This window comes from Orycteropus afer, unplaced genomic scaffold (assembly GCF_000298275.1).
Source record: "Orycteropus afer afer isolate SDZICR_OR568_19922 unplaced genomic scaffold, OryAfe1.0 scaffold00015, whole genome shotgun sequence".
NCBI lineage: Eukaryota > Metazoa > Chordata > Mammalia > Tubulidentata > Orycteropodidae > Orycteropus > Orycteropus afer.
Genome location: NW_006921602.1, coordinates 986950 through 1012499, shown reverse-complemented (window position 1 = coordinate 1012499; position 25550 = coordinate 986950). Strand labels below are relative to the sequence as shown.

General features: G+C 41.0%; 1 protein-coding gene across 1 annotated transcript in view; it reads right to left on the bottom strand.

Annotated features, from left to right (window-relative positions):
• The window catches only part of PARP6 (poly(ADP-ribose) polymerase family member 6), a 31836-nt gene extending 6787 nt beyond the window's left edge, over nucleotides 1–25049 (bottom strand). The window contains exons 1-18 of the mRNA XM_042783248.1: nucleotides 25044–25049; nucleotides 23008–23085; nucleotides 21926–22020; nucleotides 21442–21502; nucleotides 21128–21218; nucleotides 20629–20695; nucleotides 16655–16804; nucleotides 15460–15670; nucleotides 14598–14651; nucleotides 9550–9645; nucleotides 8655–8747; nucleotides 7703–7828; nucleotides 5852–5917; nucleotides 4876–4943; nucleotides 3582–3630; nucleotides 3221–3333; nucleotides 2417–2489; nucleotides 1630–1699 (exon numbers count right to left, since the gene is read on the bottom strand). Coding sequence (XP_042639182.1) covers nucleotides 1630–1699; nucleotides 2417–2489; nucleotides 3221–3333; nucleotides 3582–3630; nucleotides 4876–4943; nucleotides 5852–5917; nucleotides 7703–7828; nucleotides 8655–8747; nucleotides 9550–9645; nucleotides 14598–14651; nucleotides 15460–15670; nucleotides 16655–16804; nucleotides 20629–20695; nucleotides 21128–21218; nucleotides 21442–21502; nucleotides 21926–22020; nucleotides 23008–23085; nucleotides 25044–25049 — 1567 coding nt within the window. The remainder of the gene's footprint in view (nucleotides 1–1629; nucleotides 1700–2416; nucleotides 2490–3220; nucleotides 3334–3581; nucleotides 3631–4875; nucleotides 4944–5851; nucleotides 5918–7702; nucleotides 7829–8654; nucleotides 8748–9549; nucleotides 9646–14597; nucleotides 14652–15459; nucleotides 15671–16654; nucleotides 16805–20628; nucleotides 20696–21127; nucleotides 21219–21441; nucleotides 21503–21925; nucleotides 22021–23007; nucleotides 23086–25043) is intronic.
• Nucleotides 25050–25550: the final 501 nt, after the last annotated feature.

Genomic DNA, 25550 nt, shown 5'->3' with positions numbered 1-25550 from the left:
TCCTTGGGTTTCCGAGGCAGGATCACTATGGAAATAGATTGCCCCATCTTCCTTCCGAGGAGTGGCTGGTGGGTTTGAACCGCCAGCCTTCTGGTTAGCAGTCAAGTGCCTTAGGCACTACACTACCAGAGTTTCCTACATATTCTTATAACTAATATTTTGTGGTTGTATGTGTTGTAAATGTCTTCTCCTGGTTTGTACCTTGTCTTCACTTTTTTTAAGGTGTCTGATGAACAGAAGTTTTTAATTTTAGTAAAGTTGAATTTATCCTCCTTTATAATTTATAACTCCATCTTTTTCTGTTCTCCATAACATTTTGTATAAAATTAGAATAATCTGTTCCTTGAAAGTTTGGTTTAAGATTCACTCACAAAACTATCTGAACTTGGTATTTTCTGTTTGGGAAAATTTTTAAACATGGATTTAGGGCTATCCATGCTTTCTATTTCTTCTTCAGTTAGTTTTGTTAAGTTTTATTTTCTGAGAAATTTTCCCATTTTGTCCAAGATTCCAAATTACTGGCATTTTAAAGTTGACCGAATTCTCTTATTGGTTTTAAATTCTGCTGTATCTATAGTTATGTCCCCTTTTTCTTTCAAAATAATATTTAATTATGCCTTTTTTCTTCTTAATTAATCTAACTAGAGTTTATCTGTTTTATTAGTTCTTTAAAAGAACCATCTTTTGGCTTGTTTGATCCTACCTATTGTACTTGTTTTTATTTCCTTTATGTTCATTCTTATCTATATTATCTCATTTTTTCTATTTTGCTTAATCTGTTGTTAGAGGCTTTTCTAGTTCTGTGAGTTTTCTTATCTTTATAACAGTTACAATTACTGGAGAACGCTAAATAACAGTCTATAAAGAATCTAGCACAGTCCCCTTCATATGGTGAACATATAGTCATATAGTGGATTACCTTATAAAGAAACTATACAGAACGAGAACAAAACCAAAGTAACAAGGAACTAAGACACAAAACTGGAAGACTGAGAGAACTCTAAGTAATACTTCTTTTCTGAGCTAGACAAAGCTGGACTCATTTCTCAACTAGAATCTAGCCCTTGTTGATTTCTTACCATTGAAATAAGATGCTTTCTCTTGCATTCAGTATGACAAATATAATAGTGTATGATTACAGACAGTTTAAATTTTAAAAGGATGGCTGACAAGAAGAAGAACAATGTCACAATGTCTTAAGAGCGGTAAGTCAATGGAAGGAACTCAAGCTTTCACGTGTTTTCACATAAATTCATATGCAATGAAAGTGTACACATGCAGACAACCTAGAACAATAGGCTATTCTCAATACCAAGAATATAGTCTGCAAAAAAGCCCAGTTCATGGCCCACTTACTCTCTAATCCATTCCAAGGGCCAAGTCCCTACAATGAATAAAACAAGCCCCATTAAAAAGAGGATTGCCTAACAGAAAAGGAGATAACTGGCCTCATCTTGTAAAGAATTTAAATTCCTAATAGGTAGAGACAGACAGACAGACAATGTATCCATGATTGAAGAGAGAGTTAACATAAACCAAATATTCATGAGATGGGGGAAGAGGAAACAGCACAGATCATGTGTTCACAAAATGCATATAAAGTCAAAGTGGCCAGAGAATATTTCTTACCTGAGTATCCAAAGGAAATACTGGAGATGGGGCTCAGGTAGATGCCTTTGCCATAGGCTGCTCCATGCAGCTTGCAGGGAAACACCAGGATGAGCAATATGAGCCTGGGCCGTCCCATGGCTATCTATTAGGCAGCCACAGATTTATCCAGCCCTCTCTCTACCTTCTGACTCATTCACATACTCTAGGCACCTACTCTTGAAAAGCTGGTTAGCTGAGAAGTGGATACAGATTAACCTCTTTGCTTATGAAATACCAGGTATAGGTATTGATGCCTTGGCAAGTAGGGAGTGGCAGAGCCACAGAATTAGTCCCTCACAGTCCCTGACCCTATAACCAGGCCTCAGAACATATACAGGTTCAAAAGGAGAGGAACTACTGACCAGGCAGCCAACAGAAGGGGTAATAACTAGTCCCTGGAATCGTTCAGAGCAAAGAAGCTGTATCAGTCTCTTGATAGACTCCAATGTCAATTCTCTGAATAAGTAATTATGTAAATTGGAAAGCTCTATTAACAACTGAGCATAATGGATGCAATCAGCAATTCCATATTCCTGCCTATTGCTATAATCCCATCCCCCACACCACTAAAAAAGAGTCTGGTCAAATATATAACAGCTATATTCCTTCTATACAGACAGTTCCAACTTCCTCTTTAGGGATGCCCCCAAAGGTTAGATTTGAGAATAGTGACAAAAAAGAGCTAAGTACTCTAGAACAGTCTTCCCCAGAATTGAGTGGGACAGGGAAAGGGGTGGAGAGAAAGGGGAAAGGGACACAGCCTCACCTGCAGTTTGGTGTAGGATGCATTGACTAGCCCATTGCGCAGGATCGAATGCCAGTTCTCAATGTGGGACCCACTGTAAGGCAGGGAGAATACATGTCTCCGCACAGTATGAGGCTCTCAGGAGCACCTTCCAGGACTTCCATTCCCACCCATTCTTACCCACACAGGACATGAAGATGGCCACAGTACAGATAGCAATGGACATGCACATGGGTATAGTCACAGGCATGCAAGATATGTGTAGTTAACCCATCCATCCTCATGCCCAGTCTTATCCTCTCTCCTGTGCTTCAGCTAGTCCCATCCTAAATTCTGAACTACTGGTTCAATATTTTCATTTGCCTGTTCTCCTGATACTTCAAATTCAACAAATCCACCTCAAACTCAACAAACTTATTACTGATCTCACTATGGCTTCTGTGTTCATGTTCTATTTTAAAAAAAAGAGTATAACCACTCCAAATTACCTTTAATACCCTTTTTTCCTATCTTAGCCAACAATTAGGCATAAATTACTGGTTTTTCATCAAAGCAGTTTATGAATCCATCCCTTCCAACCATTTCCTTCAACTTCATCTTGTCAATGTAAATGTCATCTCTCCTTAACCATATCATCAGTAGTCTAAGAGTAAAGACCATCTCATATGTAATTTTATCCTCTATAACACCTACCACAATAGCAGTTAATAAATATTTGTTGACTGGTTGATAGACAGGTAACACAAACTCATACTTGAAAGGCACTTGCCCTCCCAGCACCCTACATTATCTACTGTCCCCTCCTCCCATCTCCACCCCTCTCACTGGAAGGCAAAGGTGCTGCCGTAGAGCTTCTTGGCGGTCCGGAACCGAGCCTCCTTGGCAGGAGGGCTGCTCAGCAGGAGGAACTGGTGTGAGGTGTGCATGAACTTCAGCTGCTGCCCAGGGTGGGGTGGGGTCAGGAAAACAGAGCAGAAATGGAGATCAGGGAAGGAAGGGTTGGGGATGAGGGAGCAACTCAGATTTGTGCTGGCCCCAGATAAAAGAAATATGCTTAGGTCCCAAGGGTGTGGTTGATGGACAGGGCTCAATAGACAGGCCTAGGACCAATGTGACTAGCTGGTTTGGAGTCCCTCCCTGCCCCCGTCAAAAACTTAAAGGGTTTAGAGGGTGAATGCTCACTTACCCTGCTGAGAGGTAGTTTGACAATGTGTGACCTGTTGCTAGAGATGATCCTGGGAAGAAACAGAAAAAAACAGACGGACAGAATAAGTGTGTGGTTTGGCCATTCTGAACATAGAAGCAGTCTCCCTCTGATCCCTGGGAGAACAAGCAAGGATGCTAGGACTGTCTGATTTATGTGAAATGTTGAGATCACTATCTAGACATTCCTTGTGAATGGTAATGGTTGTTGTGTATAAAAATGTGAAATGGAAACTCCTGTCAGAGACCAGTTAGTTACTGGGGTGTTAAATAAGGAATGAAATAAAGGGGTAAGAGGTGGGCTCCTACATCTAGGGAGAGAAAAGAATAGAATAACAGGAAGAGCACAAGGGGTCAGGTACAAAGAAGTTAGGAGAAGTCTTTACTAGGATAGTGTCAACTTATAATTGGGATTTAGAGACTCAGAACCAGAGCTTAGGAGCTACTCTACCTGAAGGCTCTCAGGGACAAGAAGGAAGGATGTAATGTTACTGTCTGGGCTAGAAAAAGAAACAAAAGAAATAAGAACTTCTTAAAGAATCAGGGACAGATTAGGCTGCATCTAGACTGAACTCAGAGCACAGCAGAGAACATAAGCGTAAAACATTGACAGCTCAGCAAGGAAACATTATTTCCTATAGTGGATGTAGTTTTTTTCTTTTTTTTTTTGTCTCACTCCTGGACTTGTGATGTCACCCTAGATGTTTTACATCTGGTCATTCTTCATGCTAAGAGGTAGGAAGCTGCTGTACTGATAAATTACTGATGCCAAAGACTGGAAGATAGAGGCAAGAGGCAAGTTATAAGCAGAAAGCTTACGGAAAGAATGGAAATCAAGATCAGAGAGGGAGTGCCAGGGGTGGAGGGCAGTAGGCAATGTTCAGGATTTTTGCTAGGAAAAGGGAACAACAAAAGTGCCTGAAGGCTCTGACATTCTACATCATCAGGGACAAAAAGGTACTAGGGGAAGATAGGCTCTTTTAAATGCAGAAAACTTCATTGAATTCAATAGTATGAATTTCTATATGCAAGGAGAACTCAAAAACCTACTGGGAAACACAGAAAACCTAAAGAGAACTTGATGTGTCTTATTGGAATCTGTGAATTCTTTGTAGAGTCTGAGGGCTTCTCAGGGCATACTGTATCAATCAAAACCCAAGAAAAAAGCAGCCACGATGTCAGTAACTTTGGGAACAACATAGAAACCACCTCCAAAAGAAAATATAGGCTCCCTGTCCAATAACCCCCTAGGGAAGGATGAGCCACTCTATCCGTACCACTGCAGTAGAGGATGGGCCAGGGGATCCAGCTTGTCCATCTGCTTCTTGATTTCCAAATATGAGCCCTGGAAGACAATGGCCATAAGGTTAATTCTAAGGAGAGGTGGGAACCCTCCTGCTTTTAACAAACTGACTTTCAGGGTCCAGGGCTCGGTAGGCACTAAAGGCCACATAGGGGTAAAAGGAGATGGGTTCCCACCCTCAGGAAGCCCCAATCAGGATGGGAAGACTCATAAATATGAAAATGACGGAAGATGTTTACAAAACAACATGCAGGTGGGTCTCCCTCATTTTATGCAATTCCTACAGCCTTAAAAACTTGATTGTAAATCAAAAAAATAAATGTCCCAGAAAAATTCAGCTAAGGAATCCTGCAGTAAAACATTATATAGAGTCCTCTGTCATGTAAATCATCCCTCCTAGGTGTATCTTATGTGTTTATCTTAACTGTAACATATAGGATTTGCTGAGAAGAGGCCCACCTGTAAAAGTGAGTACAAATGAATGTCTATTCATGCAGAGATTGCAGACGAGGGTTAGGGAAGTCTGGTGAGGGACAGCCTTGAGTCAAAAGATGGTCACTGCTCCATGTGACTGCCCCACCTCTAGAAGGATAGAAGATGTAGGACCCTGGATCTAGTTCCTTACCTCCAATCCCCCCTCTTCACCCTCCCAACCCAGAGAAAAGGTCTTTCCCTTACTTCCCTAATTGCCTAAGAACTATGGGGAAAACATGAAATATGAACATCTTGTGAAGGAATTAGCAGCAAAGGGAAAGGTTGAGAGAGGAAGAGAAGTAACAATTAACAAAACAGAGAACAAAGACTGGGAAGTATAAAGAGGAAAGACTAAGAGAAAATACAGTGAAGACACTGAATAGCATCTCTAAATCTTCACCCCCACGAATTCCAAACAGAATAGGACACTTGAGCTGGGCAGGCAGAAGGCAGGGGACAGAAAAAGGACAGAATACCTGGGTCATCTCTCGGATGGACATCACACTATCCAGAGCTTTCTGAAGCCGCTCATAATTCTTCTTCTGTGGGGAATCAATGGGAATAGGAGAACCAATTGATGAAAAGTGCAGGAGAGTTAAGATGTGACAAAAGGGAGGGCCAGATGCACAAAAGTGTAGGCCCAAGAGAAGCAGTGTAACATGTAATGGAAAAAACATAAGCTTTAATGTCCGACAGTTTTGTAATCTTATCCTAGTTCTTTTATCAGCTGGAAGTACTAGGGTGAGTTACTTCTCAGAAATTCAGTATCTGTGCAAATGAAGATAATACCTACCACTCTCATAGAGATGCTCTGAGGATTAAATGAAATAACATACATAAAGAGCCTGGTACTGTTCCTGATATATAGTAATGAAAATAATATAGTGAGGCACTATGCTGGGTTCCATATATATATATATATGGAACACACACACTCTTTTTTAATTTTATTTTTATTGTGACTTCGGTGAAAGTTTACAGAGCAAACTCATTTTCCATACAGCAGTTCACACACTTTTTATTTCATGACATTGACTGAAATTCCCAACAATGTAACAGCTCTATTCCCACTTCCTCCCCAGTTACCTCTTCCCTGTGTCCTTCTCTCCCACGCACTCCCACCCCCCACCAGCTGTCTCCCTGTGCAAACACTGCCCTTTTGTTCTCCCACAATTGATAGCTCCAAGTAGTGTTATCTCCCTGATGTAAATGTTCACTCCATATGCCTGTCTATTGTTTGACTGGAAGTCACAGGAGTGAGTTCAATTCCTGAAGGGTGACTAGGGGTCATAGTCTCAGGAGTCTTACAGGGCTCTATCTGACCAGCAAACCTGGTCTTTTTTTTTTTTTTATGATTTTGAGTTTTATTCCACATTGTTTTCCCATTCTATCCAGGATCTTCTGTACTGATCCCCCTCCAAGTGGCTGACCATGGTAGCTGGGCACCATCTAGTTCTTCTGGTTGCACACTCATATAGGCTGAGGATCTCATGGTCTACCAGGCCCTTGTACTAATTGTTTCCATGTGTCTTTGATTTTCTTCATTCTTCTTTGTTCTGGATGAGGAGAGACCCATCATTGCATCTAGATGGCCGCTTGCAAGCTTTTAAGATCCCAGTTGCTACTCACCAAAGTGGGATGTAAAACAATGTTTTTGTGTAGCATGTTATGCCAATTGAGCTTGATGTCCCCTGCAACCATGGTCCTGCGCCCACAAGTCCAACTACTTGCTCCCTCTGTGTTATTCTCTCTCATTTTTATAGTATGTACAAGATAGTTGTTATTCCCTTTTTACAGAAAAGGAAACCGAGGTTCAGAAAGGTGAAGTGACCTAATACCATTCAGCTTGGGAGCAACAGAACTGCAAATGGAATCCAGGTCTGTCTGGCTCAAAGCCAATATTCTTCCCTAACGTGATATAGTATTAATTCTTCTCTCCTTCTTCTGACAAATTCAACCATTTATTCACGGAAACAGCTAAATCCTAGAGTTCAAGAGTTCCCAAAAAATAAGGCATAGGGTCTGTCTTCTCTCCCAATAAGAGTTCCCATCCCAGGTGGGGTCACTTTTTTCTATGACCCACTTGTTCATTTCCTGGGTGACAAGGGGCTGTAGCACCCTCTCTATTCTAACCTTGTAAGCACAAACCGTAACACCCTACTCCCTAGGCTCTTGCTTTCCCAGAATTGTAATCTCACAGTCAAGTATTCCATTTCTCTTTCTCCTTATTCCAAGTTGTTGTGTATACTAGAATGGCATCCCATAATCTCCCATTATCTTTTACCATCTCTGTTCCTTAGCCCCATTTTCTTCCCAAGCAATCATACCTTAGGGTTAAAGGCCAGAGTCTTAGGATCAGTGGGGTCTACCACAGAAGGATAAGGCTCAAAGATGATGCTCTTTCTAGGGGACTCCAAAGCTGCTCTGCACATGGCCACCAGCAGATCTACCACCTTAAGCAAAAGGAGAGAAAGGGAGCAGAAGGTAAATGATTTCCCAGTGCTCAGAGTCACAAAGTATCCAGCACAGCTCGACCTTCTAGGGTCTCTGAGCATTTCTCCCTGATGTTCTTTTCAAAAGCAAGTATGTTTATGGTTTTTTAATTAGAAAATACCAACTCATTTAAAAAACTGAAATTAAACCAAAGTGATTGAAGAAAAGAAAAAAATTCATCCTTCTACCTCCAAACAAATCTCATGTCTCATAAATAACCTTTTAAGCCTGATGCATATCCTTCTGGATATTTTTCCTATGGAAACAGTTATTTTGTTACATAAGTAACTAAAAAAACTATACTATATATACTATTATGGGAGCTCTGGTAGCGTAATGCCTAAGGCATTTGACTATTAACCAGAAGGCTGGCAGTTCAAACCCACCAGCTACTCCTCAGAAGGAAGGTTGGGCAATCTACTTCCATAGTGATACCACCTTGGAAACCCAAGGAGGGGTCGCTATGAGTTGGATCTGACTCCACAGCAGTGAGTTTGGTTTTGGTTTTATACTATTATGTTTGCTTTTTTCCAAAACAATGTATTATAATTTGCCATCCAAAAATAATGGTTGTATAGAATTTCCATTATAAAGAAATATCCAATTTCTGTACTTGGATCCCCTACAGATAGAGCTGTACCCACTTTTTTATTATTACAAACTATAGTGAACATCCTTATGTATAACAGTATCCCTGTACGTTAACTTCCAAGGAATAAAACTGTTGGGTTCCCTTGCCTTTCTTTCTTGCTCCCAATTCCCCAGCCACCTTTCCCTCTTCCAAACCTCTGCTCCAGTGGCCACCTCTTCTGCAGCTCCAGACATGACTCCCAGTGTGTAGAAGGAGAAAACGCACAGTTCACGAGTACAGACAGCTGGCTGAAGGGACAGAGTAAACAGATGGGGATGGGGGAAGGGAGGTATGCAATAAGGCGGTGTTCTGGGAGAGACGAACCATCTTCTTGAACAAGGCAAGAATTTATCAGAAGCAAAGGAGCTCTGGTGGTGCAGTGGTTTAAGCATTAGACTGTTACCCAAAAGTTTAGTGGTTTGAACCCACTAGCTGCTCTGTGGGAAAAAAATGAGGCAGTCTACTTCCATAAAGATTTACAGCCTTGGAAATACTCTGAGGCAGTTCTACTCTGTTCTACAGAGAAGCACCCTGAAGCAGAATTGCCTTGATCGTTGTCAGTTTTTTGTCAGAAGCAAACTATTCTATAAATAAGTAAAATCTAAATTTAGATGACTTACTCTTAAGCTTGAAAAGTCATACTGTCTCCTTTATGACGCCTTCCCTGAACCTACCCAGTTGATACTCTTTCTTTTAAGTTTCCACATCATTGCTTTTATCTCTTTCTATATACTGAATATATATTGTGATTATAATTAACTATCTGTCTACCTACCTTGACTTGGAGTTCTTGAGGACAGCTTATATCCAATCATGCTGGTTGGTATCTGATCCCTATTTTTAAATGCTAGCTGGGCACTGTATCCTCAAAAATTTTCTTATATCCTCATCTCTCTAAACAGGACTGCTGAGACTTCAAGAAAAGCAAATATTCCCAGGGTCTAAGGGAGTGTGGACAGAAACCACAAAAAGAAGGAAGGAATAAAGGAGATAGTGAAGGGGACTTGGCCAAGGACCCAAGCAAGGGGGTCACAGAATAGAAGCCTATACCTTAAGCATGGACCCATTCTGGAAGACATGCTGCTCATCACACACCACACAATACTCATTCAGTGTTGGAATTCTCTGTTCTGCATACTTCATGATCTGGAGAAAGAAAAGACTCTATTAAAATCTTTTGGAAGTATAGACAGCTATGGGAAATCTGAGTATCTTTTCCAGCTACTTCCTTCCCTCCTAATCCTGTACCTAGGGCAAGATTTATTCTTGGGCCTTGCACCTAAATTGATGGCCCAACTATAAAGCTAAGACTGTACAATTAAAAAAAAAAAAAATGGCCATGACTTTAGATTTAGAAGACTTGGGCTAAAGTCCCACCTATACTACTTAATATCTTTAATAACTTTTAAAGCCTTGGTTCCTTCATTTATGAAGTGGGACATTATTCACCATTTAGGAATGTTGAGAGGAATAAGATGATTTTGTAAAAGTATTTCATAAATAGTAACAGGTGCTAATCAGACTATTAATAGTAGTTGCAGTAATTATATACCATCCTTTTCAGAACAGGTATTTAGTCCATGATCCATCAATAGGGAGGCCTGAGAAGACATTTCTACTACCTAAAACATTCAGCCTGTCCACTGGCTAATACCACAGACAGAACTCTGTGCTAGGAGTTTGTGCTAGCACAAATTCAAAGTTCACACAACAATATCCTAAAGCATTTATTTTTCTTTTTTCTTTTTTTTAAATTATTGTGATTTGGGTGAAGATTTACAGAGCAAATTCACTTTCCATACAGCAATTTACATATACTTTGTCTCATGACATTGACCACAGGGTACTGATCCCCCTCCAAGTGGCTGACCATGGTAGCCGGGCACCATCTAGTTCTTCTGGTCTCATATTCGTATAGGCTGCAGACTGGATGGTTTACCAGTCGCTAGGACTAATTGTTTCCATGAATTTTGGTTTTCTTCATTCTTCTTTGCTCTGGACGAGGAGACCCATCGTTGCATCTAGATGGCAGCTTGCTAGCTTTTAAGATCCCAGTCGCTACTTGCCAAAGTAGGAGGTGGAACAATGTTTTATATAGTATGTTATGCCAATTGAGCTTGATGTCCCCTGCGACTATGGTCCCAAGCCCGCAGGTTCAACTACTCAGTCCCTCTGGGTAGCTGGCTGTGACCAAGCAGTGACCACAACCTTGCCCCCTGTCAGCTCTACTATACACCTGGGAATTCTGATCATTCACATAAACTTATAGGACCATTGTCTGCCAACCTTATGTATATTCTTGGATACACTCCCCATTTCATAGACATATCTAATAGTTCAGCCTGTCCACCCATCTATCCACCCATATACCCATGCTTGCCTTCACTGACAACACAGTACTGCATGTGTATAAGGGTTCATATTTGTTGTCTGTACCTCCCATGTACCTCTCTATGTCTTTCTCATCCTCAATGCTGCCATATTGGTCACTCACATTTGGCACACTGCCCTTTTCTTCACCCAAATCAATACTTATCTCTATCTAACCGCATTCCCTCTCCTCCCCTCCCACCCCTGGTAACCAACAAAGACAATGTCCTTCTATAGATAAACCTTTCCTTAACTTTTACAATAACGGACTAATACAGTATTTGTCCTTTTGTGATTGACTTATATCACTCAGCAATGTCCTTCAAGTTCATCCACGTTATGCGGTGTTTTGCAGATTCTACATTATTCTTTACCGTTGCACAGTATTCCATTGTGTGTATGTACCATAGTTTGGTTATCCATTCCTCAGTTGATGGACACCTAGGTTGTTTCCATCTTTTGGCTATTGTATAGTCTATTTATGCCATATAGTAGAACCCTTAAATTTGCCCCTAGATTTTCCTTGAGGAACTGTATAGTTTTAGGTTTCACATTTAAGTCTTTGATCCATCTGGAGTTCGTTTTTGCGTATGGTGTAAGGTACAGAACTTGTTACAATAGTCCATTCTATCTTGCAACTCTCTTAACTTCCTCACCATTTAGAAGTTCTGTGACTACACAGTCTTTTCCCTCTTTTTTGTTTGTAGTTGTCCTCACTTGCCAATTGATGTCTCTGGTTCCCTGTTTACAATCTTATAAGCTCATTTTACTTTGGATATGTCCATAGCTGTGGTTTCTGGGTTATGTCATCTTGTGTATTAATGGTCAGTTGTTATTTGCTATTTTTGGTTCTCTGTTCAAAGGACTCCCTTTAGGATGTCTTGTAAGGTTGGTCTGGTTTTACCAAATTCCCTTAGTTTCTGCTTATCTGGAAATCTAATTTCACCATCATATTTGAGGGACAATTTTGCCGGATATATAATTCTTGGTTGAAAACTTTTTTCTTTCTGGGTTTTATATATACCATCCCATTGCCTTCTTGCTTGCATGGTTTCTGCTGAGAAATCAGAGCTTATTCTTACTGGCTGTCCTTTGTAGGTAACTTTTTGTTTTTCCTGTGATGCTTTCAGGATTCTGTCTTTGTCTTTGGTTTTGATGAGTTTGATGATGATGTGTCTTGGTGATTTTCTTTTGGGGTCTATCCTGTTTGGGGTTCGTTGGCCTGAATGGATATATTCTCATCTTTCATCTTATCAGGGAAGTTCTCCTCCAGCAAATCTTGGATAATTTTCTCAGTGGTTTTGTTTTTCTCTTCCTGTTCTGGAATTCCAGTGACACGTAAGCTATTCTTTTTGATGGTATCCCACATGAACCTTAGGCTTTCTTCATTTTGTTTTGATTTTTTTTCTGCTTCTTGATCCCTTTCCAAAGAAGTATTCAGGTATTTGTCTTCAATCTCATTAATTCTGCCTTCCATTGCATCCAGTCTACTCCTTTGCCCTTTCAATGTGTTATCTATTTCTGACAATTTAGTATTAATCTTCTGGATTTCTAACTCTAGATTCAGAATCATTTCTAATTTTTCATTTCTTTTGTCATTTTGTTCTTGTATTTTCTTCCAAAATTCTTGTAAGGTTTTTTCTGTGTTTTCTTTGGTCTGTCTCTCAATCCTTTGAAGGTACCTAAAGATAATTCTCTTTTGAATTCCTTATCAGAGAGTTCCAATGCTGCTTCTTCCTCAGGGATGTGTTCTGGGTCTGTATCCTGCTCCCTTGTTTCTACCACTTTATCCTGCTTCTTTGTGTGGACTGTGATGGTCTGTTGTCTCTAAGGCATCGTGGCGTTGTTGTATTTAGATCTCTGTTAACTGTTTGTGAAGAGCAGCCAAGGGTGATTCAGGCTCTTCTTGGTGGTTTTCTATTGTTGGTCCGTTGGTGGAGAAGGAGGTAGTGACTGTCGCTCAGTAAGTGAAGTTACAGGAGGTGTGGGTGTAGTTATGTCTTATGGGGACTGCTGTTGTCTCCCACTCAATTAGACACAAATTACAATTGAATAACCTTCAAAAAACTTGTCAGTCTTGCAGGTCCTGAGCATCCTTGGGGTTGCTGGAAAGCAGAACATGCTCTTAAGCCCCAGGAATCTCTGAGAGCGCTGTCTCTTTAAATATCCAAAACAGTCAAGCCGCTTTTAAACCTACAAAATGGCGGCACCCTCCGGACCTGCAAAAGTCCACAGCTCAGCCCACTTTTCTCTTCACCTTCTCCATTTGTTCCCCAGCCATCGTGCGCAGTCCTCCATGCAGTCCCTGACTAGCCGGGTGATTTTTAGGTTAATTCTTAAGTCCTACCACCACTCGGGAATCTCCAAGCTATGCCGTCAGGATCGCTCAGGATCACTGCCAGACTGCAGCTCTGTATGTCTCCTTTTTTGCATGCAAATTCTTCTGCTAGTTGGGGTTTAGTCCACTTCTCTATCCTTCCCTTCAAGGCTCAGGGGTCCAGGATTATCTTCTGTGTCTATGTTAATTGGTTTCCCTTTTCTTTGTTGAAGAGGGTCTGTGCAGTCTTTCTGCCTAGTCTGCCATCTTTCCTAAAGCATTTTTATAAACACTCTGTCTTAACATGACTTTTCCAATCAGCTGCACTTTGATTACAATCAGGTATTTCCATTTCACACACTTTTGGGCTGGCAACAGGACATGCAATGGGTTTATTTACTCATTTAATATAGATTTTTTGAATGCCAATGATTTACCCATCTCTGTCAAAGGTCTCCTAGTGATACAATGATATATATAAGTTTCTCTTTGTCTTCTAAGACCCTAAACTCTATAGATGTGACATGTATAAAAATTAATTACAATTCATCTGAGACCAAACAATCAACAATTATTTTATAGCAAAGATGAGAATGTAAAGGGGCAGGGAACCTAGATTAATGGAAATGGATCCACCAGAATGGAAATAATGAGAATATTTATGCATTGTGAAGAATGTAACCAATGTCACTAAATACCTTGTATAGGAATGCTGAATGGGAAACTTAACAGCTGTGTAAACCTTTACTGAAAACATAGTAAAATGTAATTTAGAAAAAATTTATACATAATTTAGGGCAGCATATAGTATATGACACATTGGTGCCATATACAACAAAAAGCAGTGATGGGAGAGATCACTTCCTGCTAATATAGGTAGGAAAACAACATTTAATGGAAAGGTAGTATCTGACCCTTGACTATAATAGGCAGGTATGAGGAACAAATCAGGTGGATGCAATGGCACAAACAAAGATAAGAGAGATGCAAAACTGAAAGGAAGTGTAGGCAGCAGAGCAATAAAAATAAGCATCAAATGACCAGCAGTGGCTGAGCAGTATAAGAGGTCTGTGAGGAAAACTGCAGACCATCTGAGCAAAGATAAGGATGTTCAGGACTGTAAAAATAGTGTCAACCCCTCTCTCTCATCCAGACACCTACAAATTTAAAATCTGCAGAGCTTCATTTGACACTTGATCATAAGTGGTTTATGAGTGCTGTCTACCCAACAATGCTATACGCTTCTCATGGATGGGAACTGTGCTTTCTTTTCTCTTATCCATACATACTTAGTATAATTTTGGGAGCAAAGCAACTCAGGAAATATTTGTTAAATGACTAAGGAGCTAGGAGATCAACTCTAGAGGATCAGATGCATCAGACAACAGGAGAGAAGGAACTTTGGAATTACCTGAACGAGGAATCCATACTCCAGAGTGGGAATGTTCTTGCAGTGACCACTGACCTGATAAGAGTAAAAAGATCCCATGAGCCTCCCATGAAGGCAGGGTCTAGACAGACCTCAGTTATAACCATCACCTAGGATTCTCCAAAAGTAGCTAATGTCTACCTTGAATTACTTAACTCCAAAGGTGGAGAGATCTTTAGACATTTTTTTTCCCCGAAGGAAAAGGGCTCACATGGCCTTGATCCTCTTCTGAGGTAGGAGGAACAGGTTAGTACAGCAGCTGACTACCAAGTCCTATCCTCAGCCCTACAAGCTAATAAAATCATTTATGTTCTCTCGGGAGGATCATCCCCAGACTCTACTTCATGCTTTATTGATATAAAATCTGGTCAGACAGTTAAGACCTAAGTTTTTAGCTATAAGAAATGTACTCCAAAAAGACAGGCATATGAGCTGAACATTTACATTAGGTAGATAAACTTCTTGGGAGAATGGAAGGGCTATGTATGCACAGGGAGACAGCTCGGGGGGCAGGAGTGTATGGGAGGGAAGGACACAGGGAAGATATGGCTATAGAGAAGAAGTGGAAGGAAATCTGTTGGATTGTGAGAGATTACAGTCAATGTCATGAGACGAAGTATATGTGAGCTGCTGTATGGAAGATGTATTTGCTCTGTAAACTTTCACCCAAATCACAATAAAACTTAAGAAATGTGCTCCGTTCTATCCACTCATGGTACATGCCCAGGTTTGACTTATGATGCCTGGACAACCATACTTTCCTCCTATTTTGAGTAGTTTATCCCCCTACATTTCTACTACCACCCTCCTAATGCCCAAGTCAAACCCTCCCCAGCCCATGTACCAAAGGAGAGGTCCGTGCTGGGGGAGGGAGGCCCACGTGCTGGGGGCACAGGAGACCTGCCTGGGGGCTGGGAGGGTAGCCAAACACCTCCACTTTGGGGTTCTTCATGGTGCAGGAGATGGAACGGTTCATGAGGCGCCCAACCCGAAGCTCTGGTACACCCAGTTTGCCTTTCAGCATGGAGTCCTGTATGATAGGAAAACTGGGAGATCTGGGGAAGAGAGCAAAGAGAAGTGATGACACTAGGGATTCAGTATGAGTCCTAGAAGAGGACTGGAACTAAAAGATATCTAGGCCAGGATGGGTGAAGTGACACAAACCAAAGAAACTTTTATCTCAGGAAAGTTCTACTGGATCTTAAACACTGACAAGACAAGTAGATCATGCATCTGAACTTGATCTTTGTGTCCTTATTTGTGTGTTTTTCAGAGTAAGTCAGTAAAGGGTAGGCAAAGGCAGAGCCTAAATCACTCTGTATGGCATCCAGGCTAAGTATGGAATGATCCTCTGGAGAGGATGCTTATTTCATTTATACAGTATGTATGTATTATCCATTAAGTACTAAACACTGGGCTAGGCAAAATTAGTCACATTAGTCACATCTGATTATCAGTAATGGTGTCTATGAAGCTGAAAATCTATGACCCCCAAAGTCACCTGTTTAGTAGTCAGTATTATCACCGAGGTTTGTATCTGTTTTGGGGAAGATTAGAAGATACCAAGGGAAAAAGATTTAAAAAAAGAAAAAGAAAAAAAAAAACACCAAACGATAATCACCGTATAAACCTGGGGTCAAAGAATGGAACAATATTTACTTCCAGAAACGAGAAAATACATCAGTGTACAGTTGCATAAGAAAGAGGAAACAGTGCCTGCTTCCTCACTCTGCCTCCTTAGGGGAATAGAGATGAGAGCCAAAGAAAGGAGAAATCAGCACACATTTCTTCAAGTACATACCAGGTATTAGGTACTGTGTTTTACATAAAGGATGGGGTATGAATATTGGGTCAAGAGTAGAAGTGTAAGGGCACAAAGAAGATAGGACCACATAAGCAGTGTTAATAGTTAAAGATTCAGAATTCAGAGAACCTAGAGAGAGGACAGAAAGGTAAGTTTAGGAAATCAAGTTGATGGGATGAAGGATAAGATAATACTTAGGTAATTAGAGATTATGAGCTACTAAGGGAGCACTTACTTGGGGATGGGGGAGAAGATGCTGAGGCCAGCTCGGAACTTCTTGATGGTACCACTTGCCTTGAACCAACTGTGCCTCTTCTCCTGCTGGGTCTTCAAGAAATCGTTGCTGAGATGTTTCCATTGTTGGGATGTGAACATGCCCAGGATCCTGAGGGATCAAAAAGAATAGGCGTAGGAAAGCTTAGGCAGTAGAGCTAGTCAATAAATAAGGACTAAGAGAGGCAACTAATCTAAAATTCAGATTCAGAGACTGCCAAGTAGTAGTGGTAGGGGAGTATGTGTTTGAAAACTTCCTTGATATGGCCTTAGCACATGGAAATGTACTGTCCTAAAGCACTTATTCAAGGTAAGGAGATAAATACTCCTATTACCTTTAGGAGATATTAAGGCAAGCCTTCAAAGGCCATGAACCTTGTAATTTATTGCCAAGAAATGGCTATACAAAGAGTGGTGCTGAAGTGGTGGGATGGAGGTGAGTACCACTCTCTGCCTTCTGAATAGTGAAGCGGATTAGGGACACGAGGGCTAACAGTCCTTTTGTGAGAAGAAAAATTACATCACCAAATTTATGGTTTCCAACTTTACATGGACTCTCAGGCCTGTCAATCCTTTCACTGGTCCTTAATCAGTTCTCTCTAGTAGTATTCTAGGCTACTACATTAAACTCTGATCATGTTAGTTTCCTAACTTCATCTATAATCTAACTTTCTTTCATCTTAATAGAGAAAACTGAGGCAAAAGATGAGTTCCTTTAACTTTCCAACCCTACTACAAAAACTATCTCCATTTTCCAGAATACTATGCAACACTAAAGAATAATGCAGTGTGATCCTCAGCCTATATGACTATGAGACCAGAAGAACTAGATGGTGCCCGGCTACCAATGTCAACTACTTGGAGGGGGATCTATGTAGGAGATCCTAGATAGAGAGGGAGAACAATGTGGAACAAAACTCACAATTATTTTGGGAAAAAGATAAAAGGGAGGGGAACCAGGTTTGCTGGTCTGATAGAGCCTGGTGGAACCACTGAAACTATGGTCCCTAGTTGCCCTTCAGGTCTGGAATTGAACCCACATCTGTGGCTTCCAGCGAAACAAAAGACAGGCATATGAGCTGAACATGTACCCGAGGCAGATATACTCCTTGGAGAGAACAATCATGGGAGAAATAAGGGCTGTTTATGCACAGGGAGACATTTCAGGGGGCAGGAGTGCATGAAGGAATGGACATAGGGAAGAGGTAACAATCGGGAGGAAGTGGGAGGGGAGCTGTTGCACTGGGGTAAATTGTAGTCAATGTCATGAGATGTGTGTGTGAACTGCTGTATGGAAAGTGAATTTGCTCTGTTAACTTTCACCGAAATCACAATTAAAAAATAATAATAATAATAATGCAGAATCCACAGAACACAGCATAACATGGATGAACTTGGAGCACAATATGCTGAGTGAATAAGTCAGTCACAGAAAGACAAATACTGTATTAGTCCACTATTATAAAAAGTCAAGGAAAGGTTTATATATGGAAGGGAACTTCCTTTGTTGCTTACCAAGGATGGGAGGAAAGGGAAGGGAAAATTGCTAGATAGACAAAAATAAACAAATTTATACACACACACACCCGCCAAAGATTATTTGTGGATACCGGGGTAGGAGGAGGACGGAAAGGGGGAGCTTTTGTTTGTCGGGCATTGAGATTATGCTAATGGTAGTGGAATATTTTGGAGAAGGATAGTAATAATGGTGGTGCAACATGAAAAATGCCATCAATGTCACTGTGCTATAAATATGGAAGTTGTTATGTTGGTGAATGTCTTGTATAGGTTTTTACTGCAATAAAATTTAAAAAAAAAATGAAGGAGAAATATTAAGTGTAAAATTATCCTCCAAATAATATGTGTGTGTGTGTGTGTGTGTGTGTATAAAAGCAGCTATCTCCCTTTTCATTCTTATCTCGAGCCCTCTATTCTCTGGAGACAAGGTGACACCCCTATTTAAGATCAATTCCTCTATCTGGCTCTAGATTCTAGCCCCCTCTTGACTCTTCAGGGATCCTGATCTATTAATTATCCCCACTCTCTTCCATCACTACCTATGAAAACCATGAAATTCCTGTACCACAATCTAGCCATCTTTCTCTCCTCTTTCCACTCTCATCCAAATTTCTCTTTATATATTGTTTACCCTTCCTGACCTACCATTCACTTCTCAACTTACTACATTCTTGTTTCAATCTTTATCAGTCCACTAAAATTGCTAAATCCAATTAGAAACTCTCAAGTTCTCTTACTTATCCTGATACCTGGCCTCCTTGTGGAAACTCTCTTACCTTGTCTTGTATGGCACTATTATCTTCTCATTCTTCTCCTACTTCTCTGAACTACTTTCAGTATTTCGTCTTCCTGTCTTCCTGCTGATGTCTTGGGTATTCTGTCTGGGTGTTAAAGGGTGTTTTGCCCTTGACCCTCTTTTATTTTCTTTATCATGCTCTTCCTTAGCAATTTCTCATATTCTATACTGGTTATAATTAACACCCATATACTAATGTGTATCTCCTACCCTAACTTCTATTAAGCACCAAATCCACACATCTGTCTATTGAACATATGCACTTGCATACCCCAATTTAACTTTAAACATGTCTACAACAGAGCTAATTATCTATTCCCATCCCACAACCCTGCTCTTGCTGCTGTTAGGGCCATCAAGTCAGTTCTGACTCATAGGGACCCTACGCACAACAGAACAAAACACTGCCTGGTCCTGAACCACCCTTACAATCACTGCTATGCATGATCTCATTATATCCTTATTTAAATAAAAAGTATCAAAATTTACCCAGACACCTAGGCTGCAAATCTAGGAGTAGTTTTCGTTCTCCTTTACCTCTTACAAACATGTCCAACACATCCAAATCACTCTTCATGTCTTGTTGACTTTATACTTTCCAAGCCCTCTAATCTGTCTCTCATCTTCAGTATTACCTATGGTCACACTTTACTTCAGACCTTCATCATCTCATGTCTGGACCTCTTCAAAAGCCTACCACTAAACTGGTTCTGGTCTCCTATTTCACCACCTCCAATTGGTTTTGAACTATGCCACCAGTATGGTTTTTCTAAAACTAAATCTGATCATATCCTTTCTTTGTCTTAAACCTTTCAATGCTCCCCATTGCCTATAAGATAAAAACCCAATATCCTCTCTGATCTGAGCTTCTCCCTACTTTTCTGGCTTTGGTTCCTGCCACTTTCCCCCTGGATACTCAAGCAATATTTAACTACTTGAAGTGTCCTACACACATGCTGCTTCACATAACTATGCCTCTGCAAATGTTATTCACTCTCAGAATCTGTATGGACAGCTCTTATCCATCCTTGAAAACCATTAATCATCTTCCTCTAAGTCATTCATTCACAGCCCTCCTCCACCTGCCACCAGACTGAGTCATTCTTTCCTCTGTGTTCTTTCTAAACCTTATATACTCACTTATATTAGAACATGTATATATCCAATGGACTCTATTTAAAACTTCTTTGAGGTTTAAAGCTGTGCTTCATTTCTCTTTGTATATCAAACACTTAGCAAGGTACTCAATACATCCAATAAACTAAAATAATCTGAACTCCTAGAGTCCCCCTCCAAGGAACCTGTAAAAGGAAATATGAATAGCATGATGGATTCCAGAACTGTGCTTTTCTTTTATGCTAAGTAGCGATGAGCCTCTAGTAAGCTTACCTCTAGTAAGCTTCAAAGCCAGATATTCCAGAAGCAAAGGTTCCCCTGACACAATCATAAACTTGGCTCGCCAAATTTATTTTAGCCTTCCTTAGGCATATTGCAGAAAGATATTTTCTTTTCTGTATAAAATCAGCATCCATCCAAGGATGGATGGTCCTGCTTGCCCATCCACATATAGCCATCTGTCTTCCCCTCAAACGTCCATAGTCAAGAAAGAGAAAAGTTCTTACTTTTTCAACTGAAGACCCAGCCCAAACCCTTCCTTATTCGATGGCTGGAAAACCTCAATTGACGGTTCTGCAAGGAGAAGAGAAAATTCCTAGTATATACATACCTATGTCCTCCTGGGACTCTGAAGGCACAGTTCCATAGAATAGCTCCCTTAGATTCTAAAAGCAGTAGCTGTTGGGTACTTTAAATAATAATGGTAGAGGAAGAAAATATCTGAGACAGAATGTAGACTTTGGGAACTAACTAGTCAAGTTCAACTAGGAAGTTCAGGAGAGTGGGGAGGAATAAATAATATCTGAGAACCAGAGAAAACAATTTCATTAACCAAGAAGGTCTTTAGGGCATGGCTCTAAGATGATAGGGGATGAACACAACAATGACAGGAGACTGAAAGCTCCTACCAGTGGCCTTTTTTTTAGTTGTTCTCTACTTTCGTTAGCTGAAGACTTTGGATTAGATCACACCTAGAGCCCCCAATTGACAAAATCACTGCTTTACCTGGTCCATCAAGATACTGGGAGAGAGAGAATCGTAGCCTTAACACAATAGGTTCTGTCCGGAGGACCTTCCAGGCTGTAGAGACTTCCTCCTAAGAGTAAGGGAAATAGTTACCATTTAGCAAGAGATGTTTTCCCCATATGACACACATATGTACATCACAGTACACACCACCGTCTACTGATGGTCTAGGAAAGACAGGGATGATGAATATGTGCTCCAAATATAGCACTCAAGAACAAAACTCCTGGCCTATATGACAAAATCCACAAGTCCAGCTAGATATGTTGTTGGCAGGTATTAGCACCACTTACATCAAGGAAGCTGATGTTGATGTGGAGGTCAATGTCCACGTCATCAATAGTTCCATATTCTCTATAGAGAAACAGGTGAAAATCATTAAGGGAGAAAGAAGGGAACAGAGAGAGAGATGTAGGAAGAACTGAGCCTGGGGAGAAGGAAAGGTAGAAGATAACCTTCTATCTAGGCTCACAGCTAAAGCCTCAAGCCACTCACATGATTAGGGGCTTCTCCAGGTCAGAAGCCCTTCTTGCCTCAAAGGTGAAACTATCAGCCTAGAGGGGTCTAGGATCAGAGGGACTTTCTAACAGAAATAGCCACACTTTACCCACTGTCCCCTGTCAGCTAAGTGTAAGTATTCTGAGCAATTCCCACTTCCGTTAAGCTTTTATTTTATCTACATCATAGACACCCATCACACCCTAAAAAGAAAAACCTCTAGCCTTTCAAGAACTCTGAAAGAAGTGGAATTGTCCCCTGCTATAAGTAGAATCCCACCTGATGGATACCGAGTTCTCACTGTAGATCTCCTTCACGGCTTCAATGTCTGCATCAAGCTGTGGGTGTCGATACAGGTCAGCTGCACAGCTCCCCTGAGTTAGTGGCAAATATGGTGGTGGTGGGGAGTAGCAAAAGAAGATAAACAGTGTGGAAAAGAAAGGTATGAAAAATGAAAAGAACATGGAAAGACCCCAGGAACAGGACAAATCAAATAGCAGCAGTACAGGCAAAATGAAATCAGCCTATATGAAAGGGCTCTCAGTGGCAGTGCTAGGTGGGGCTTTCATTGACAGAGAAATCTCCCTTCTATCACCACTCTAAGACATTTCCGCAGACCAGCTGCAGCTTTGTTTGAGGAATTTACATCCTTAGTCTCCAGCTTTTCATCTCTGACCTTGACCAGCATACTTAGGTATACCTTCTATGAATACTCAAAATAGGCTGAAAAGCACAGCATTTAACTCAGATTGGTTCTGTCTGAAGAGTCCCTGAGATTCCTGCTCAGGATTGTGCCCTGGGAAGTAACAGCATTAAGTACCAATGGCAGGAAAACCTTTTAAGAATTTGAACCTAATGAATGAAATGATTCCCACTGGCTAGTGAGAAAGGTGCCCTGGTGCTACAGCAGTTGGGTGCTTGATTGCTAACTAAAAGAATTGGAGTTCAAATCCATCAACTGCTCTTTGGGAGAAAGGTGGCAATGTGCTTCTACAAAGATTTATAGCCTTGGATGGGACAGTTCTATTCTGTCCTATAGAGTTGCTATGAGTCAGAACCAACTCAACGCCAACAGGTTTTTTGGGTTGGCTAGTTAAAGACTAGTGAAATAATTACTTCTAACTAAGAACATATGGGTAGTCTCCATGGACAGAGACTATGGTGTACTCTGGGACAGGTGTAAGTCCCATGTAGGACCAAGGACATGGGAAAAGCTCTGACAAGATTATGCTCAGGCCACACCAATATTATATCCTCAACTCATCTCTGCTTTAAAACAACCTCTTTAACTCTTAAGGTCTCCAGAGAGCATCATCAGACATCTGGACTATCCAACATGGGTCTTGCAGATATAGCCTCACCTGAACTCCATAGAGAAATTCCTCTGATTCATTATCTCCTTCTGAATCATCATCATTCCAGAACTGGCCTTTGATGTCCTAGTGATGAGAAATAATGCAACCCACTGTTAGGCCCCTATTATTCCATGGCATAGGACAGAGTGACCGTTCCCTTAGGGTAGAGTAACTAAAGCCCTAACCCCTTTCTATCTTTGGTAGGGTCTCAGGCTCTCTGAATCTCCATGGCTTAACTCTGACTTGATGGGATGGAAAGGAAAACAGTAGGGAATTTTGGCCTCCTGGTGGTGTAGTGCCTAAGGCATCTGATTGCTAATCAAAAGGCTGGTGGTTCAAACCCACTAGCCACTTCCTCAGAAGGCAGACTGGGCAATCTACTGCCCTAGAGATACCACCTCAAAAACCCAAGGAGGAGTCACTATGAGTCAGATCTGACTCCACAGTAGTGAGGCTTTTTTTGTTTTGTTGAAGGAAGGTTGGGCAATCCTACTTCCGTAGTGATACTGCCTCGGAAACCCAAGGAGGGGTCGCTATGAGTCAGGGCTGACTTGACGGCACATAACAACAACAACAACAAAGTCTCAGTATGACTGAGAATCTGATAGCCAGCAGAAGATATGAAAGCCTTCAATTTCAACGTCAAGGTTGATTACCAGCCATATCTAAGTTCTAGTATAACCTAGGATCATGACCCAAGGCAGCTCCCAAGCATACCTAAGCTCTCTTTCTACCCTTTAAAGTATTTAACTCTTCCCTTCTTTCCCAAGGAAAGCCACCCAACGTACCCCCCCACACACCCTAAGCCCAAGTAATACTGTTTCCATGCCCTTCTCCTCCCTTTTACTGCAAACAGCCACTCCACTTTCCAAAACAGTTGAAACGAAAATACTAAGAAAGAATGAGGTCTACACCTTGTCCCATCTACTCTCTGGATGGTAAACTGGAGAGGAGAAATGTTCATCCCAGAAGGGCAGTCAGTTCTCACCATTGGGTCAGTGGGTCACTCACACTTCCAGGTCAGTGCTAGGCAGCACCCCTCCATACCACCAGGGAACCCAGGCCAATGAGAAGGGCATTTAGGAGGCCACAAAGGGAGACAAGGGACAGGGTGATGTCAGGGGCTGACTGGAGATCTGCTGGAAATGGCAGGGTCTGCTGTTGCAGTGGTAAAAAGTCACCGTCCTGTGGAAAGCAGATAATAGCTGGTTTTATCATCACTTAATAGCTGGGTGGTATATACACAGTCATACGTGCTTAGGGATACACTTTCATTATCCAGATACTTGCACATAGATATATTTGCATGCACACACACACACACACACACTTATACATGTGGCTCTTTAAAGATAATGAACTATGAGAGCATAGTTTATGCTTAAAGTTGAGACTGGAACATGTCTGTAGTCATCTGATGACTACAGAGTACCAAGTTCTTGCTCTAGTTCATTATGTTACATCAATCCCTGGAGCCAAAAGATGGTGGCAGAATCAGATGGTTATGCTCCTCTCTAGTCAGCTCATTTTGGAACATGAACAGTACCACACTCCCCACCAGAGTAAGAAACATACCGAGATTCTCTTTGGACTCTTTACAGCAGGTCATTTCTCCAGATCGAGTCACTATCTCTTTTTAAGCACCAGAATCACTACACCTTTATATAACAATCACAAAAACCCACTGCCATTGAGTTGATTCTGACTCATAGTGACCACCATAGGATTTCCAAGGCTGTAAATCTTCATGGAAGTAGACTGCCTCATCTTCCACCTGCAGAACAGCTGGTAGGTTTGAGCCCCCAGCCTTCTGGTTAGCAGCCAAATGTCTTACTATCACAATCACAGCTACCTTAAAAAATGCCCTGCAGTACTGAGTATGTTCTGGTAGCCATGATCTGAGTTTTTATGTACAAAATGCTGCCCTGGACTTAACTTAAGGACCTCTGGTGGGACAGTGCCTAAGGCATTTGACTGCTAATCAGAAAGTTGGCAGTTCAAACTTACTAGCTACTCCACAGAAAGAAGATGAGGCAACCTACCTTCATGAAGATCTACCACCTTGGAAACCCAATGGGGGTCACGGAGTCGGAACTGACTCAATGGCAGTGGGTTTGGTTCTTTTGGTTTGGACTCATCTTGGAACCTACCCTAAAATAAAAATGCAATAATGATCCCAACAAATGCTCAGAAAAACACTAACCCCCTAGATCTTTCACATACAGTTTCCCAGTTCCCTTTTCATCCTGAGGATTTCCAACCTTATACTAGCCACTTTCAGTCCTATAGGAACTTTCACATGAAGTAGGAAAAAAATTCATGTGCCAAATTAAAGACTTTAATGGCAAGAGGTGGTAAAAGCTACCCTAAGAACAAGTTAATAAAGCTTTGTTACTCTCTAGATCAGTAAGTCACAAGTGTAGCTATTACAATCACCTGGGGGACTTTTTTTCACACACTACCAATTGCATAGCACCACTCAACACCAATTAATTCAATCTCATGGGGATGCAGCCTAAGTATTAATTAAAAAAAAAAAAAAAAAAAAA